This window comes from Ictalurus furcatus, chromosome 2 (assembly GCF_023375685.1).
Source record: "Ictalurus furcatus strain D&B chromosome 2, Billie_1.0, whole genome shotgun sequence".
NCBI lineage: Eukaryota > Metazoa > Chordata > Actinopteri > Siluriformes > Ictaluridae > Ictalurus > Ictalurus furcatus.
Genome location: NC_071256.1, coordinates 20,947,766 through 20,967,323, shown reverse-complemented (window position 1 = coordinate 20,967,323; position 19,558 = coordinate 20,947,766). Strand labels below are relative to the sequence as shown.

General features: G+C 38.7%; 1 protein-coding gene across 2 annotated transcripts in view; it reads left to right on the top strand.

Annotated features, from left to right (window-relative positions):
- crebbpb (CREB binding protein b) overlaps positions 1-19,558 on the top strand; it is a 99,927-nt gene that overhangs the window by 24,763 nt on the left and 55,606 nt on the right. For both annotated transcript variants that reach the window (XM_053652818.1, XM_053652810.1), the window contains exons 3-5: positions 8,273-8,434; positions 14,351-14,594; positions 15,753-15,866. In XM_053652818.1, coding sequence (XP_053508793.1) covers positions 8,273-8,434; positions 14,351-14,594; positions 15,753-15,866 — 520 coding nt within the window. The remainder of the gene's footprint in view (positions 1-8,272; positions 8,435-14,350; positions 14,595-15,752; positions 15,867-19,558) is intronic.

Here is a 19,558-nt window from a genome sequence, read left to right as displayed (position 1 = left end):
AGTATGACAATGCCCCTGTGCACAATGCAAGGTAGATGAAGACATGGTTTTCTAAGGTTGGTATGTAAAAACTTGAGTGGCCTTAACAGAGCCCTGACCTCGCTAATGCTCTTGTGTGTGATTGGGCAGATCCCCATAGCCACAATCAGAAATCCAGTGGGAAGCCTTCCCAGAAGAGGGAAGAGGCAAATGGGGGACTAAATCTCAAATGGGATGTTCAACAAGCACATGTGTGTGTAATTGTCCAGTGGCTTACATTCTCTTGGCCATAAAGTGTATATAGTAGTTTAAAAAGTATTCAAAAGAAAAATACACTTATTTTCCCCATCAGTATTTTTTATTGCAAACTCATGCTCCGTTCAAAGGGAAAATTAATCATTGGTCATCAAGTGTTTCAAAGAAATGCAAAAACCCCAGATTCCATAAGTTCCAGATGAAAGAGTCTTAACAAGAACGCAGTTGACCTGTAATTGGTCGTTACCTGTGAAATATAAAAACAGCTCCCATTTTCTCAACAAAAACTGCCTCTGTCATTGACTGTCAGTCTGAAGGAAAGGAATGAAAAGGAAGACTTAGGACTACTTTTAGGAAGTTAAGGAGGTTGGACAGCCCAGTAAGCACTGTTTTGTTTGGACATCCCAGTAAGCACTGTTCGATCAATAGTGGGGAAGTGGAAGCTGCATCACACCACACAAGCACTACCTAGACAAGGCCCTCCCTCAACACTCAGTGCAAAAACAATATGGAGACTGGTGAGGCCAGCAGTCACTGTGGAGGGGTTACAGAGTACAGTGGCTGAGAGTGGAGTGAAAGTGCATCAGACAACCATTTAAAGAGCTTGGTATAATTGGGAGCTGTATGGGAGGGTGGCTAAAATGAAACTATTACCCAAGAAGAGCCACATGAAAGGATGAGTGACCCAGTGAAGGTGTCTTTTCGGTTTGATGAGACCAAGATCATGTTTTTTTGTTTTGTTGAGACAAAACTCACAGCCCATACCTCAATTAACACTCCCTACTGTGAAATATGGTGGTGGTAGCATCATGCTTTGGGGATCCTGTTCATCTTCAGAACCTTGGTTTCTTGTCAAAATTTACAAGAGAATGAATGGTGCAAAATACAGGGTGATATTACAGAGAACCTTTTGTTCTGTTTAAAAAAAAAAAAGCAAAAAAATTAAACAAAATAAACTTGGAATAAATTAAACGTGACCTCTCACCAGGAAAATGATCCAAAACACAAGGCCAGAGCTATGCAGGAGTGGTTAAAAACAAAACGCTGAATGTTCTTCAGTGGCCAAGTCAAAGTACAGATCTGAATCCCATTGAGAATCTGTGGAAATTGTTTGAAATTGCAGTCAGCAAACTTCCAACCAACCTGAAGAACCTGGAGCAGATCTGCTAGAAATGGGTGAAATTCAATCTTCAGCTTACGCCAAAAGATTTAAAGCTGTTATTGCAGCAAAATGTGTTTCTACCAAGTACTACAGGGTGTCCCAAAAGTCTCCATATATTGGGGAAATTAACACTTCTTAGCAAAATGTCTTCCAAAAATGTTACATACTTTATATTTTTTCAGATAGGCTTTAAGAATGTCTTTGCAAAAGACAAATGTATTGAAATTATTCTCGTGTTTTTTTTTTTCCCCCATGTTTTTGCAGAACATTCCTACCATCAGAAAGAAATATTTGAAATGTTCCAAAATAGGAAAAGTTAGATGCATTTTTTTTCTTTTTCTCAGTCTGGTCATGGGGAATAACCTAACATTGGTTCCCACTTTTAATTTGCAGTATTTGCACATCCAACCTCGTCTGTGGGACAAATATCATTTTAATACATTTGTATTGTAATGAAACAAATCAAACCACAGAAATATCAATACATTGTATTGTAAGAAATGTTGATGAGGCTTTATTGGATGTAATTTTCCCCTATTATTAACGTTATTTTAGTCTTTTTTTGTGTCATAAATGTATTTCATGGCAACTTTATTAATATGGAAAAATTAATTTATGGTATTTTGTGTCTTAAATGATTAGGCTAAATAACAAATTGGTGTCATCACCGCTCCTTCTGCTGTATGACTTCCATCTTAAATGCCAGAGCACGTTGGAGCATACTTACCAATTTAATTGCACAGTGCTGTGAAAAAGTGCTCATTTCTTCTGTTTTTGTGTATATCTTGTACTAAATTGTTTCAAAATCTAAGATAAAATTAAGGCAACCTGAATAAACACAAATACAGTTTTTAAATGAGAATGTTATATATTGAAGCAAAAAAGTTATCCAATACCAACTTGGCCTGTGTGGGAAAATTTATTTATCCCCATAGTTATTAATTGTAAAAATCTATGAAACTGCATTCATAATGGGTTTCAGCTGGACTAGACGCAACCAGGCCTGATTACTGCAAACCCTGTTTAATCAAATCAACACTTGCGTAGAAATTTTTCAGCAACATGACGTTGGTTAAAATGACTTACCCAGTACAGGGATGCAAACTTCTCCCTTTTTTTTGCGAAATTTGCCGTTTTGGATCCAAAAAAGTAATTATTGTGAGTCTAGATCTGATTATTTATTTTTTAATTTAAGAAATATATTTTTGGGTAAAATTGGGTAGACATGACTGACTTGTTTTGATTTAATGTTGTTAGCGTTATTTCCACCGAATCTAATGTTAGCTAGCATACATTTTATTTCAAATGAAACTTATATAACGCTACTAACAATGCTTCTAGTGTTTAGTCCGAGTCCACCTTTGTCGAGATCAAGTCGAGACCAAGTCCTTAAGGGTCCAAAAGGGGCCGAGTTGGACTCAAGTCAGCGTCCTTAATGTCCAAGTCGATTCCGGCAGAGTCTAGAAAGTAATTAAATTGAAAAAAGATTTGAAATTGCAATTGTAAACAAACCAATGGCAACATAAATGTAACAAAAAATACCACTATTACATCTTGCCATTGCCATTTAATATTTTATTTCATGTCATCAGCACCTCAACTAGTTTCCCATCAAAAAAATGGTTTCTAAGAAATATAGAGGTACAGTATCTCACAAAAGAAAACAGTTTGCTGAAGACAAGCAGACTAAGGACATGGATTACTGGAACCATGTCCTGTGGTCTGATGAGACCAAGATAAACTTATTTCGTTCAGATGGTGTCAAGCGTGTGTGGCGGCAACCAGGTGAGGAGTTCAAAGACAAGCGTCTTCCCTACAGTCAAGCATGGTGGTGGTAGTGTCATGGTCTGGGGCTGCATGAGTGCTGCCGGCACCGGGGAGCTACAGTTCATTGAGGGAACCATGAATGCCAACATGTACTGTGACATACTGAAGCAGAGCATGATCCCAGCATTTATTCCAGCATGATAACGACCCCAAACACACCTCCAAGGCAACCAATGCCTTGCTAAAGAAGCTGAGGGTGAAGGTGATGGACTGGCCAAGCATGTCTCCAGACCTAAACCCTATTGAGCATCTGTGGGGCATCCTCAAACGGAAGGTGGAGGAGCACAAGGTCTCTAACATCCACCAGCTCTGTGATGTCGTTATGGAGGAGTGGACGAGGACTCCAGTGGCAACCGGTGAAGCTCTGGTGAACTCCATGCCCAAGAGGGTTAAGGCAGTGCTGGAAAATAATGGTGGCCACATCAAATATTGACACTTTGGGCCCAATTTGGACATTTTCACTTAGGGGTGTACTGACTTTTGTTGCCGGTGGTTTAGACATTAATGGCTGTGTGTTGAGTTATTTTGAGGGGACAGCAAATTTACACTGTTATACAAGCTGTACACTCACTACTTTACATAGTAGCAAAGTGTCATTTCTTTAGTGTTGTCACATTAAAAGATATAACCAAATATCTACAAAAATGTGAGGGGTGTACTCACTTTTGTGAGATACTGTATATGTAGAACTTTTATATTACAAGTGTATGAAAATACAAATTGACCTGTTTTGTTATTCACACTATATTGTGTCCTCCAGTTCGAGTTGACATTTCAATTATTTGATGTCTCTTAGTTATATAGGCTGACAGTGTGTACAGAGGAGAGTTACATTTAGCAGCATGTCACAACAAGCTTCGAGCACTAGTAGTAGACAATTTAAGGAAGTAGCAGATCAAGTCATGCATGCGCAATACAAGGAGCACAAGATTTGGTATGGTCGTTGCACTCTTCATGTACGACAAGGTTCAGTTGGTTGTATCTGACTTTGCCCAACAGAAAGTCAGCCATTATGGCTGCTATGTGGGGTTTTCAAACATTCCCACTGTGTTTTGAGAGGCTTACAATGGCTGAAATTGCATGACACTTTACATTTCTATATCTTTTAGGACAATTTTTCTCTTGATATTGCAGTTTGGCATGGGTGTGCCTTCTGAGCTCCGTAGTGCCACCTAGATTTTGAACTCAAATTTGACACCCTTGCAGTGCATGAAATGTCAGGGAAATTTGGCATACTCTTCACACTTTGCCCAAATTTTATAACTCTAACCCATTTCTTTTAGGTTTTGGCCAGTTGACTCCATAGCACCCCCTAACATTTCTGAATGAGTTTATCGCTGCGGTTGCCACACAGTTTGTCCGTTTATCACAAGTTTTAGTGGGGACATTCTCACCATGATAGACATTTTCCCCTTTGGCTTATATTAGCTCTGGCCAACAGCAAGTCGGCCACTTTGGTTTGTTTGAAAAAACGCATTCTCTGGATTTTGAAATACTCCTCCTAGGGGATTTATGTGACATGCACCAAACACGGCCAGCATCATGCCAAGATATTGAAGAAGCTAAATTATGAACGGATTTTTGATATATCGAGCTGTGTTGCCATGGCGAGGCCATAAACGTATAGCATACACATGAGATATAGGAAGAGCTCATATCTTTGCTGTGCATTGTGTGATTTTAGATAAAAATTGAGATTTTTATTTGTTATTGTGGGCTGATCACATGGATTTGAGTATTGCGGGGCACGGTTTGCCAGTTTGCTCTGGCTATGACATGCAAGGCCCCTACGCCCCCCTATGACCGGGGTACCCATTGTTACTGCTTTTAATCTGTCTGTGAAGGACAACAAACTCATTTCTGATGATACATTTTCTCAGGTAGGTCTACTGTATCAGTAGTATTCATGTAAGAAATACTACAGAAATTGAATAAAGCAATTAAACATTAAATAAAATGGACTTCACTGTAAAATAAAATGAGACATACAGTGATTTTTATTAAATTTACTGAAGTTATTCAGTGAGTGATTTTCGTCTGTGTTTTGTTGTTTGATTAACATTAATGACAGACAGCAGCAGGTTTATTAGACTGCTGTCACTTTAAGACCTAATGCACAGATCCAATATACTAACACGCATCCGATTTCTTTCCCAACTGTATACATTTACTTAAGACATAACTGTGTTTGCATGAATACTCGGCCAGACCTGCATTTTTGGATGATGTGTCTGTATTTATTTGACCGCCCAAGCATAATAAGCCGCTAAAGAGAACTCGATTCGTTACTCGCACAATGAGGCGGTTTTCTGTGCGTGTGCTTCAAGTTTGTCAGGCAGGAAGACATTCATTAATTTCTTATCTTAATTTTATGTTCTTTATTTTTTTTTATCTTACTTTTCATGTTACTCATCATCCGGACTCTACTGTACTTAGAAAAAAGTTCTGGGACCATGTCAAGTTCGAGTGCAAATTTACCCGAGTGCATGACAAGTCAGAGTTCATAATTTGACTCGATTCCGGGATCGAGTACCCCAACTCTACCATTTTGCCAACGAATACAACTTTAGTTGAGATCTACTATACTGTCATACTGTCACCACATAATTAAACAGTTTGCTTTTGCACACACAAGATGTTCTGTGCAATTTCATAACACCCACCAAATGCGGGTAAAAAATCAACTGCGGTGGGTAACAGTGTCAAATCACTAGCCAATTTGGCGGGTTATGTTTCACAAATCATGTTCACTCAATTTGTTGATGGACTTTGCATAATCTCCGCATATTTAGTGCAGATAGTCAACTCATGAGTCAATATGAATATTAAATATAGCCGAATTGCGTAGCACCTGCGCATTTCTGGCTTACTTCAACACAACTGCACCTTTTTCACCCCTGATGAGTTTGCATCCCTGCAGTAACACACTTTGCCAAAATAGAAAGAAAGTGATTGAGATACATCAGTCTGGGAAGGGTTACAAAGCTATTTCAGAGGCTCTGGGCCTCCAAAGAACCACAGTGAGAGCCATTATCTCCAAATGGAGAAACTGTGCACAGTAGTAAACTTTCTCAGAAGTGGCCGACCTTCCAAAATTCTTCCAAGAGCACAGCAACTACTCATTCAGGAAGTCGCAAAAGAGCCAAGGACATCATCAAAGGCCCTTCAGGCCTCTTTTGCATCAATAAAGGGCACTGTTCATGATCCACTATCAGAAAGACACTGAGCAGAAATGGCATCCATGGAAGAGTGGCAAAGCGAAAACCAAAGCTAACTCAGTAGAACATTAAGGCCAATTAATGCCAAAACACACCTTGATGATCCTCAAACCTTTTGGGAGAATGTTCTGTGGATCGATGGGTTGAAAGTGGAACTGTTTGGAAGACAGGTTATATCTGTTGTAAACCAAACACAGAATTCCACAAAAAGATCATCATACCTATGGTCAAGCACGGTGGTGGAAGTGTGATGATGTGGGGATGCTTTGCTGCTTCATGGCTTGGGCAACTTTTGACAATAATTGAGGGAAACATGAATTCTGCTCTCTACCAGAAAATCCTAAAGTAGAATGTCCGGGCTTTAGTCCGTAAGTTGAAACTCGAGCGCAACTTGATTATGCAGCAAGACTTCTAATCCTAGAAGTAAGTGAAAGACTGATCTCCAGTTATCAGAAGCGTTTGATTGCAGTAAGTACTGCTAAAGGTGGCACAACCAGATTTTAAGTTTAAGGGGGCAATTAGTTTTTCATATTGGTGATGGGTGTTTAATTTTTTTGCTTCAATAAAAAAATAAAAGCTGTTTTGTGTTTCCTCAGGTTGCCTTTGTTTTATGCTGTATTTTGTTTGAAGATCTAAAACTATTTAGTATGAGACACAAAAACAGAAGAAATCAAGCAAATACTTTTTCATAGAAGTGTACACATCACATGATGTACTTTTGAAATATTTTAGACACTAGCGTGACTTACATCAAGCGCAGCACACAGGCGTTGATTTTAACCTGTGTTTCGGACCATGATCAAGCCAGCTGTGATAGAAATCGGAGTGCATATATATATTTACATATACAAGTTCATGTGGGCCCAATGAAACAAGGCTGTGGGCCTTGTATTTGCCACATGTGGAATAATGCTTTCTTCTGATTCACTTACCTTTTTGGACTATTAATAAGCATGCTTTGAGGCAGTTAAGTTCCCACTTGCAAACTTCATGCTCTGTATGCTACTACCTCTGCTGCTGACGCCACTTAGTCTGTAAGAAGAGGTAGAGCTAAATTAATATTAAATATCAAAAATATCACAGTACGCCTCAGAGAAGCAAAATTTGTCTTGCCAGTATTTTGCATCACGATATTTGACACAACAAAATTCTGTCTCATGCCTTTTAGATGGCTATTGTTGTCAGCTGTAAGTTGACAAATGTAATAGTAAGTTTTCCAGAAAGATCTACAGGATGTCACACCTGAGCCATTGCCTGCCATTGTGAAACTCTCTCTAGTGAATTGGTTGCTTCCATTCTTACTGATGCAAGTTCACATTTTAGCCAAAGTCCTAACATTGCCAAAAAACCGGTAATGTGTTTATGGATTGGTATTGCACTCCAGTTACTTGGAAAAAGTGCAATCAATATCTATTGTTAAGCCGCTAATTTCTAGACACTTCTTTGTAGCACATCAGCAGAGTATTAATATTACACTAAAGCTCATTGAAATTCCTATTGAGAACATACTGTTTGCTCTAGTATGCTAAAATAGTACTGTCTTTGACTTACTACTCTGTGACATACTACTACATATTAAAACTGTTTTGCAGTTTCTTTCAGTATTGTATTTGGAAAATTGCTTAAGTCACAGAAGTTACAGTGATAAAATAAATGGACCATTACGAACAGCTTACTGATTCTTACTCTTAGATTATTGCCACGACTAATATAAGGCAATTGTTTGGGCAGTCAGTAGACAGGAGTCTAGATCCCTGAGCATTCCAAAGAAATCTGCCTGCATCCAGGTAGTCATTTGGTTAATGTTTTTCATTTTCTCTCTTTTGCTTAGATGGGAGTGGGGGCCACTAACGGTCCTTTTGGGCAGCAGTATGCACAGGGTGCAGTGCAGCAGATCACCAGTGCTGGTGTTAATGTACAGCTCCAGAGTAAGGCAGCTCTCTCAAACAGCCTCCAGCCCACATTGAAGGGGGCTTCCAGTGTACAGAACCTGGTTAGTAACTTTCTGCTGTCTACTGCTATGGATGCTCATGAATTTCATTTTTACTTGGTTCACATGGTTTATTTTTGTGTTTTATGCTAACCTTGCTACTCTTACTGCTGCCTTATGTGTTTATTCTAAGGCCCTGTTTACTCTAGTGCGTTTTCGTTTTAAAACGGCACTTTAAAATGAAAACGATCCCCGTCCACACTGGCGTTTCCGCTGTGTTTCAGGAACAATCTCCGTCCACGCTACATGACCGAAAACGCATATCGCATGACCAGTCATGCACACTGGTCATGCGCATACAAGTGTAAACAGGAAGCTGGTTGCTAGTCACTGGCAGGCACAACAAACCGGCTTTTCATGCAGGACTTACGGCGCTTGAAATGAGATTTGTTGCCGATTGCTCTAATCATAGCTTGCCTCTTGCGCGTGTAGGCAGCTGCAGTATTATAAAATACAGAATTTAACTACACAATGGCTGCTAAGAATGACAACGCCAGGAAACCTTGCGTTTCAGTCTCTGTGTTGTGTATACGATCAAGGTAGCGTAATGGCCATAAGGTAGGGGCTTGACGAATCAGGGAAGGATACGCAATGATCCAGAAGGCCCAATCAGGGTGCTAAGTTTTGGTTTTGGTCTGTTTACACTGAAACGTGGGCCCAGAGTTTTCAAACTAAAGCTGGGACTTCAGCGTTTCGTAAAGTCTCTGTTTTCAATGGTCGAAAACGCCGGAGTAGTGTAGACGACGGGCGTAACTGTAGCAAAAGTTATGCGTTTTTAAAAAACTGAAAACACATTAGTGTAAACAGGACCTTTCTGAACATGGTGCTTCATTAGCATCAACACTTCCTGTCATTTCCTCCAGGCAGATGGTTTTCTGTGGATCTGTGCTAGAAGTAAAAGAGCAAATTACAATAATTGCATTAAAAAAAAAAGATTTAAAATGAAGCCTTCTAATATGACAATTCTTGAACATCAAATCAGTAAATATAATTATTGTATATTAATAAGGTCAACTTGGCACAATGTTTGCAAATTAGAGGCTGCATTGTTTTGTTTATATCGTGTAGGTGCAAAACTCAGACATGACATGGGCTCTGTTCAGACCTTGCATTAACATGCATCCTGGGTGATCGGATCAGAAGTGGACAGCAGAGATGCATAGCCGTCCACACCTGGCATTATGAATACGTTTCCAGTGACCACTTTTGATCGGATTTCATAGACAGTTTCCGCTGGAAGAAAGGCTGTCACCCGCGTGTATTTTCAGTCTTTCTCTGTTTTTTTTTCAGGCACATGGTCGTCCACTGTATTTATGTTTTTGGCAGAAATATCCCGCAAATCCTGTATTTATAGCATATAGACTGACAAAGTCCCACCATCCGGCAGTCATTCAATGTTTAATAAGTAAGTTTGTTAATATTATGAATTATTTTAGGGCAAACAGCATTTATAGATTTAGAAATCATTATAGTTGCAACATAAACTTTATAATTCCTTAATAGCTCCTATGAACCTCTACATTTGCGGCCTATTTATTCATGGAAAACTTTGGTGACATTTTATTAAAAATATCAAGTTTACAATGAGAAATTTATCACTTAATGTCAGCATCATCCACGTCAATCTTTTGTCTTAGTACCTGAAAAATTCACTCTTTGCATTTAAGCAAGAGCCCATATTAAATTTTTATTAGGGCATTCAAAGATTTTTACAGCAATGTCAACTGTCATCTGTAAAGGGTGTATGTGCAGATGTACAGAGACTGCAAATGAAAGTAAATAATGTTAGTTCCATGTTAGTTTGGTGAAATATATTAGACATGAGATGACACGCTGAAGCTACAGGCTTCACAAGACTATTGACACAAATAAAATGTAAAATTTTAATACTTATATTTTGTAATGACGACAATTCAAACCACTGCAATATCACTACATAGTACTGTAAGAAAAGTACATCAAGATTTATAATGTCTAATTTCCCCCTATTATTAATGTTACCTTAATGTTTTTCACTGTCATAAATGTTTCATGGCATTGTTGATTAACATGGAAAGATTGTTTGACGGTAGATTGTGCCTTTTTAAATAACAGATTTACTGCAGTCTGACATCAACCTTAAATGCACAAACGTTGTGATTTTATTTAGCATATTTCCTCATCCCACCGAATGGCTATGCTACTCCCAGCACAAAGCACAACGTGCTACCGAATCGTTTTTAGATGCGAGTGTCACTCGCATCAGAAGCAGTTGATTTTAATCACTTTAATTTTACATCAAATGCAATGATTTTTAACAAACCAGAGTACACAGTAGTGCACTAGGGACCGTTCAGGGGTAGTACTATGGGTAGTTGCTGCAGGCCAAATAAAATGAGGTTGCGGGCCTGATTTGTCCCTCTGGCTTTGTGTTTGACATATTCCAAATTGTTTCTCTCTGATTAGCTTAAATTTTAGACTATTAAATAATCGTGCTTCAAGGCGGTCAGGTTTCCACTTGCAAACATCGTGCTCTGTATGCTACTACCTCTGGTGCTGCCACCTAGTGTGTAAGAGGAGGTAGAGCTCAATATTAAAAAGAAATATTGTGATACACCTCAAAGAAGCAAAATTCTGGGTGATTTCAAGATCAGAAATGTGCTTGAAATTTGAATTTGTCCTTAAAAATGCTTGATTCTTTTTTTTTTCAGAACGTCAGATGTAATTAAAAATTTAAATAAAACCACCATTCAGTTATGGTTTTTGTTTTGTTGAATTTCCTGAATACATAGTCAATAAATGTAGTAAATAAATATGAAATCACTAAATAACTTGTGTTTATTTTCCATAGAACAAGAATACAATCCTTTCATTCAAAATATGACCCTCGCCCCTCCTCCTCTTCTTGCTATTCACTCACTCATTTTCACAGAAACAGCTCTGGTCCACTTTTCAGACCCCTTTAGAGACAAAAAAAAAGTACCTAGTGACTTTTTGGTCAAACCTTGGCTACTTTCTGTAGAAGAGAGCATCAAGAGAGGTCACATCTCTCTCTCTGCGGCTGCTCTGTTCAGTGAGGGGCAGTGAGGCGCAGCACATTCATTCACTACTAACTTTCTCTGAGTGAATCATTTTACATGTAAATATAGCCGAAACCACATCACACCTGTTGTCTTTAACGTATGTGTATGGTGATTTAGTCAGACAATGTCCCGGTTATAAATCAGGATTTTAGCAGTGCAGAGCAGCAGCCTGGGAATGGCTTGGAAGTGACTGCTGGTTAGCACATAGTCTTAACGGGCCACGTTTCAGTCACTTTCATACTTGCTCTGCTGTCAGACAACAGTAACCAAAAAATATGTAAATGAGAACAGCTTTTTTGGGTATTCGGCTTTATTAAAATACAGTATGTGAGCACAGACAATAGGAAATAAGCAACAAATGTAAAGGGCTGTCACTAGGCAGTATGCAAATACGACATGATGACATAATGAATATGCTAATTAGCACATGACCTCATCTAGTCACATTTTTAGTGACTTTCCATTGAAAGTTTTTGGCAATAGAGTTCCTTTCACTCACCTGGAGTATACTGACATAGTGAAAACGAAGCAATAATGATCATTATTATCACTATTACTAATAATAATAGTAATAATAATAAGGAATGTTTGAATGATGACATGTCAGATGTATCCCTTGTAGAGCATGTGAGCGAAGCAGAGTGGTGTGACACTCAATATTCTGCGCTATGCGTGTGTGCCCCGTTTAATTGCACACGGCCCAACCAAACGCTCCACTAATGTACTGCTCACACTAACCCGGTAAAGCAAAGTTTGCTCAACTCCTGCTCTGACATGAAATTTCTCTGTTGTATACTCGTTGCTGTTTGTATGCATTGCTTGAGTAAATTCTTCAATTACAGTATTAGAGATAATAATTATATTTGTGGGTGACATTCTGTTACAGGCTGCCTTTTATTAATTTTTAATATTGTTTTTATTAAATTAGATTGATTAATTTAACAAGGGGCATTAGCTGGACTGTTTATCTTGCGGGACTGAGCCCAGATCCTTCTCCATTTAATTAATTTATTTATTTTAATTTTCCATGCATTTTTATTGTTGTATGTGAGGGCTAATAGCTTAAAATTGTGAAAATTGGATAAAAAGTTGGATTTACCATAAAACTTACCTTGGGTGTTCTCACTGTTTTGCAGGACTACCAGACCGATAAAATATAAAACCTTTTGGCTTTCTAACACGAGACTAGGCTAGTTTGGTGTCAATAGCCAAAAGGTGGCACAAGTAAACTAATCATTGTATCGGTTTAGCTGCGACAGTGTCGTGCAAAGTATGTTAGTGTTTCAGATTGAACCCCTTTACTGGTTAAGAAAAAATTGGCGTATGTTAGGGTTGTGCCAATAGATGATATCGGGGATTGGCGATAGTCAGAGATCTTGCCGATAGCTGATGCCTTTTGACTATGTCAAGACTATATATGTATTTGGCACATTTTCCCATTACTGTATTAAAATATTATTGTTATGTAATAATATAATTAAATAATTGTACAAAATTAATATTGCAAGACATTTGCCCCGCCATTGTTTCACATCGACACCGACACGTGCATGTGAGGATTATAAAAATGATTACTCCTCATTAGAAATATGTTAAAAAAAAGACTACATACCACATCAAAATTGAATTGCAAGTTGATAGACTTGTATTCACACATTGTCAAGAGTGCTTGCTATGTTAATAAACGCATCACTCTTAGAGTTGTTTGAGCCAAGGCAAAAACAGCATAGTCATTCGTCAGCATTTCGTTTTCTTTGCATAGCACATTAACATAACATTTTAATGATACTAAGTAATAATAATACAACAATACAACACTAACAAACAATACAATAACAAATTGCTACTATTATTATTATATGATTACAAATTATATAACAGTCTATAATAGGTCAGTATACTGCACAATAATAAGTCAGCAATAAAAATCAAAAGTAGTTTTTTCATTGCAAGCAGTGTTCTGCCAAGTCAGTGCTTTTTTTGTGTTCACACCCAGGCTTTAAACACAGGCGAGGCGCTGAATGAAAGTGCATATTCACTCCGACAGTAGATGGTGTTTATTGAAAAGCATAAATACCCCGGTACACAAGGTGGCGCTGCACAACTTTCAGTTTCTGAAGTCCGCTTATCACTGAAGAAGAAGAGAGCCAGTATTTACGTCTTTAAGCTGTTCTCACACTTTTTGCGAACTGGCTAACTGAGATTAATCCATAATATCTATAAGCACCAGCACTCACTGCAGCAACGGATATATAATATTTTTGATCTAATATTTTGAACGTGTTCCATCAATGTAAGGTATTTGGTGGTTTGGCCACTGCAACAAATACTTCTTTAAAGTTAAATCCTTTAAGTTCTAATTTTGGAATTTATTAAACTAATGGGGCACTTAACTATTTGAATAAGAGGTTAAGAATTCTTATGCGTGTATATGCTAGGTGCACAATAAATACAATGGAATATCAATCAGCGGATTATCATTTACATATTTGCAACAAAACAAACAATGCTATTTAGTATAGAAAGTGTAATCTAGTGTAGGACCACTTGGAATATATGCTTGCATTTCAGTGTCGTCAAAAAATAGCCACATCATAAATGAATCATGAAGTTCTCATCTGCTACTCATTCATTAAAGTTACATGCAGGTGTGTTTGTGTGTATGTATGTATATGTGTGTGTCTATATATATATATATATATATATATATATATATATATATATATATATATATATATATATATATATATATATATATATAAAAATAAAATTGATTAAGTTCACAAGAACACAACTTTTGTACTTTGCATGGCTTGATCCCTAAATTGTCTTTTTTCCCCCCTTTTCCTCTTTTTAGCTCCATCAGCAGGTGCCCACTGTGAATATGATGCCAGGCCAGGGGGCTCCCGCAGCTCCCACTGCCGATCCGGAGAAGCGAAAGCTGATCCAACAGCAGCTGGTTCTGCTGCTCCATGCTCACAAGTGCCAGCGACGTGAACAGGCCAATGGTGAGGTGCGGTCCTGTGCGCTGCCCCATTGCCGCACCATGAAGAACGTCCTAAATCATATGACCCACTGTCAGGCTGGCAAGTCCTGCCAAGGTGAGTAAGTGTGTGCTGATAAACATTTCGTTAATTTTCTTTTTAAGGAGGAAAAGCCTTTCCCTACATTTGCTGAAAATCTGAATTAAATATAGCTTTAATAATTGTGCCTGTATGACTAGATTTATTTGGTCATGACTTTCATATTTATCCTGATCCCAGTTTTCTCATGAAAATGAATGCGAGAGCTGTCCATTGTGACTATTTTCACAGTAACAAGAAAATTTGAGAGGGGGAAAATGGAGGAAATATTGGTCGGATAGATGTGGGTAGCAAGGACTGTTCTTTTATTTTTATACCCTGGCAAGTATCGTGTTTGTTTTTATTTTTGCCGTTCCTGACAACTATTTGGATATGACATGCCAAATTGTTTCCTCACAGAAACATTGTGCTTGTACTTACATTTTGCCATAGCTCTCCCACACAAATATGAATGTTGAGCTGGATTCAGGATCTGCATATGAGAGTAAATGGATTTAATTTCCTCTCAGCAACTCCTTACGGTACTTGCAATTGGTTGCAGAGGGATTCATGCTGTGTAATTCATTGCTAACAAAATTGAACGTGCTGGAAACTTTCGGAATCTGTAAGCTGTGGGCTGTAGTTGCTCTACATAATGATAATGATAATGAGTCTTTATTGGTCACATATATAGTAGAGCACAGTGAAATTGTTTTCTTCGCATACCCCAGCCTGTCAGGAAGCTCGGGTCAGAGCGCAGGGTCAGCCATGATACAGCGCCCCTGGAGCCGAGAGGGTTAAGGGCCTTGCTCAAGGGCCCAACAGTGGCAGCTTGGCAGTGCTGGGGCTTGAACCCCCGATCTTCCGATCAGTAACGCAGCACCTTAACCGCGAAGCCACCACTGCCCTAATGGGAAGGGGTGGGTGGGTGGGATGGGAATGGGGTGGATGGGATAATAATCCCATCCACTTTTTAATCATTAGTTTTGTGTGTATGCATCATTATTTTCTATACATTTTTTATTAAAATGCATATACATGGTGTATTCAATTTTTCCCAGGTGGACATTTATGCAAATTCCAAGCCCTTGCAAAGTAATTAAAATCCCAGGAGTTTCATTCATTAAAAGAAAAAATTATTGCGTGAAGCCTCTTGTCTATACTTTTATCTTTACATTCTTTGTCTATCTTTTTCAGTGGCGCATTGTGCATCCTCTAGGCAAATAATTTCTCACTGGAAGAACTGTACTCGTCACGACTGTCCTGTTTGTCTGCCTCTGAAAACTGCCAGCGATAAGAGAAACCAGCAGCGTGAGTTCCTGTTTTTGAAAAGCCCTCCAACAGTCATCGTCTGTCTTAACAGATTGCTGTAAATTAAATATGAATTCCTTGTATGATTACATGATTATCATGAAAACATGATATTCCAGTAGTTAAATGTGAACTCAAAAGGCTTTTTAGTTTATCCAGCTGAACAGTGACCGCATTAATCATGCAGGATGATATGAGGATAATGATGAGAATGATGATGATGATAAGGTTTGAATTCCACTGATGTTGAGACTTACTGGAAATTTATTATCTTTTCTTCACTTCAAATAATATGCCAGTGTTTCTTTTAACCTGATCTCAGTCCACTGTGCCATTACCACAAACACTTCCCTTGGACTTATTTCTGTTTAGAAAGGAACTCTTAGGGCAGATGTTTAACTCTGTGAAGAATGCTTGAAATGCATGACTATATACGTGAATTGTTAACTTTTCTCATAGTTGCGATTGGCGTAAAATAGTTTTATCTAACTTTCTAATACTGGAGCAAATCAATAAAAGGTCATTCTGGCTAATTACATTATAAAAATAAATTTAAAAAAAAGGTTGTAGTATTGGTGCACCATCAAACCGACAAAACACTGGCAACTGTGTGGCGCCTGACAGGGCAGCCACATTTCAGTTCTCGTTGTCTTTCTTGGGTTTTTTTCTTTCTTGTTTATTTTATGTCTTAAATACTTGTTTATGTCTTACTTACATTACACAACTTTATTTTTGTTTTTACTACTTGTTTTTGTTTTGTACTACAGTACTGTGTATTATGTGCCCACAGACAGAATTTTAATTTTTTTTCACAAGAGGAACTTCTGAAACTGAAGTACAACTTACTACTAGAATTAACCATTTTTCTCTGCGAAGTGGACGATTTGCCTTTAGATCACCAACCGATGGTAAACAAAGATGCTGGCATAAACAAATGCGCTCACACAGGTCGTACAGAGGCATTAGCTCATTGGTGGTATAAAGACATCCGGACTTCACTTCCAGAGCTTTGACTTTCCAATGTGTGCTCCCTTGCTAACAAGATAGGTTAACTTGTAATCCTTGTTAGATCTTACAAGGCCTTTGCTTGCATCTCAACTTTCTACTTCATAGAATCATGGCTAAACCAAGGCTGTTCAGAGTGGACACACTGTGTGGTAAGTCGTACAGAGGTGGCGTTTACTTCTACATTAACAACCGCTGGTGCACCAATGTCTCTAAAATTTTAACGCTCTGTTCCTCAGACATGGAAGCCCTTTCAGTTCACTTCATTTCATAAAATTTGATTCTGAGATCCTGGTTGGCGTTTATAATAGCAGCTTTGCAGAAATAACCGCAGGGCTGTCTGGAGCACCTTGCAGAGACTCTGCAATTTCAGTGTGAGCAGAAAGAAGGCTTCCCCCATTGACACCTTCCATCCTCCATCCTCTCCCCTCAAACTTCACACCAAAGACAAACGAGTCACACCCTGTCACCCTCCATCCTCCCTCCACTCAACCATCATCATGGTCAGTGAAGCAGGAGGATGTTTACAAGATCTTCAGCAAGCAGATTAACAGGAAAGCAGCTGGACCAGATGATGTCTCATCTGGTATCTTATAACACTGTACAGCTTAACTAGCTCCTGTATTCATCCACATATATAACACCTCCCTACAGTTATGTAGGGTCCCTGACTGCTTCAAAGTATCTAACATTGTGTCGCTCAACAAAAATGACAACAGGACTGAAGAATTACATAACATTTGCTCTAACATCGGTCCATAAGTCCTTTGAGCAACTGATATTGTCCAACCTGAAGAATCACTCTACATACAGACTCCCTCTTGACACTTTACAGTTTGCCTACACCACTCAGTTGAGGACTCAGTGAACCTGTGCCCTTCACTACATCCTACAGCACCTGGACTCCCCTAACACCTAAGCAAGGATTTTGTTTGTGGAGACCACTGGTGTTCCTGACCTACTCCACAGCTGACTCATAAAGCTGAACATACCCTCTAACTTCTGTCAGTGGAACGATAATTATCTGACAAGATTAAGCAGTATGTGAAATTGACCCCCGTACCTCTAAGGCTCCATGTCGGTCAATACAGGACTACTACAAGGTAGTGACTGCACTGCACCACAACATGGAGCTCCAGCAAAATCATCAGGTTTGCAGATGACACAACTTTAATGGGTCTTCTCTCTGACAATGCTGAAACTACCCACAGAAATGACAGACCATCTTGTAGAATGGTGTGCCCATAAAAACCTTGAGCTTACTGCCAAGCCTGTTGAAATGCTGGTTGACTTCCATAAGCATCCCTCTGCATGCCAACCCCGACAATAAACATTTCAGCTGTGTCCAAGGTTGAGTTTTTGAGATTTTTATGGACCACCATCACCAGCTCACTGAACTGGGCTAACATCACCACCATCCTCAACAAAGCATAGCAAAGGCTGATCTTTCTTTGACAACTCAGGAAGCTCACTGTATATCAACCAGTCCTGAAAAGATTTTACTCTGCCATCCTGAAATGTGTGCTCAATACCTCCATCACAGCCTGTTTCCCCTCTGCTTCTTCCATCTGTAAGACCAGACTACAGTCAGTAGTCTGCTTGACTGAGAAGCTCATCAGCTGTGAACTCACCAAAATCAAAGACCTATACACTATCAGGGAAAAGATGATGGCAATGAAAATTGCTGCTGACACCAAGCATTCAAGCAACCTCCTCTTTGTCAAACTGCCATCATAGCGGCGCTACTAGACAGCCTGAACTACACAACACAAACAGTTTCTATCCAGAAGCTATGTTGTTGCTGCACTATATGTTTTGATGTACTATTTAATGATGCACGCTGGTACCAAACCAAAGCCATTTCTGATTTCATAACCACATACCTCTTTAAATTTGTATAGGGGTGGGAATTTTTTTCCAAGTTTAAACAATTTAAGCAGTTTATTACTGATTGTAACTCATGTCTCTGCTCTCAAGCCTTACAAAACCGAGTATAGAATAAAGTGACACAGCTGACAATGATCTGTCAGTCTGTTGGGTTATGAACAATTATAAGGCATTAAAGCAAAACAACTCAACCAACCTTATCTATTGACTTATTTGCTCCATTTATTTTGCTTCAGATCATTTAAACAAGAATCTTGGGCCCACAGTTTAAATTCTACAATGCTACATAATGATGTTGATTTCCAGGCCCTTTGACTTAAAGGGCACCTATTATGGTTTTTCAGATATTACCTTTCATGTAGTGTGTTATAGAGCTGTTTGTGAATGTAAAAAGTTTGCAAAGTTTCAAAAATCATAGTGCACGACAAAGAGTTATTGAGTCCCAAAATAAGGAACTGATTCTGAACAGCTGAAACAAGTTGTTAGTAATTCCAGACTTACTTCCTGTACTAACATACATAGGTTTGTAACAAAAAGCCCCACCTCTGGTCTTCATCGGCTGTTCGCTGACAGTGGTAGACCAATCACAACAGACTGGGACATCTGACCAATCAGAGCAGAGTATGCTATCTGAAAGGAGTTTAGAATTAATCCTTTAGAACGGATCATTTAAAGAGTCATTTATGACACTGGGTGGTGGAAGGTAATGCTGTAATTTAAATTATGAGCGCATTAAAGTGTTTTTTGATCTTGGATACATGTAAATCTATCGTAGGAGACCTCTAAAACAAAATTAGGCA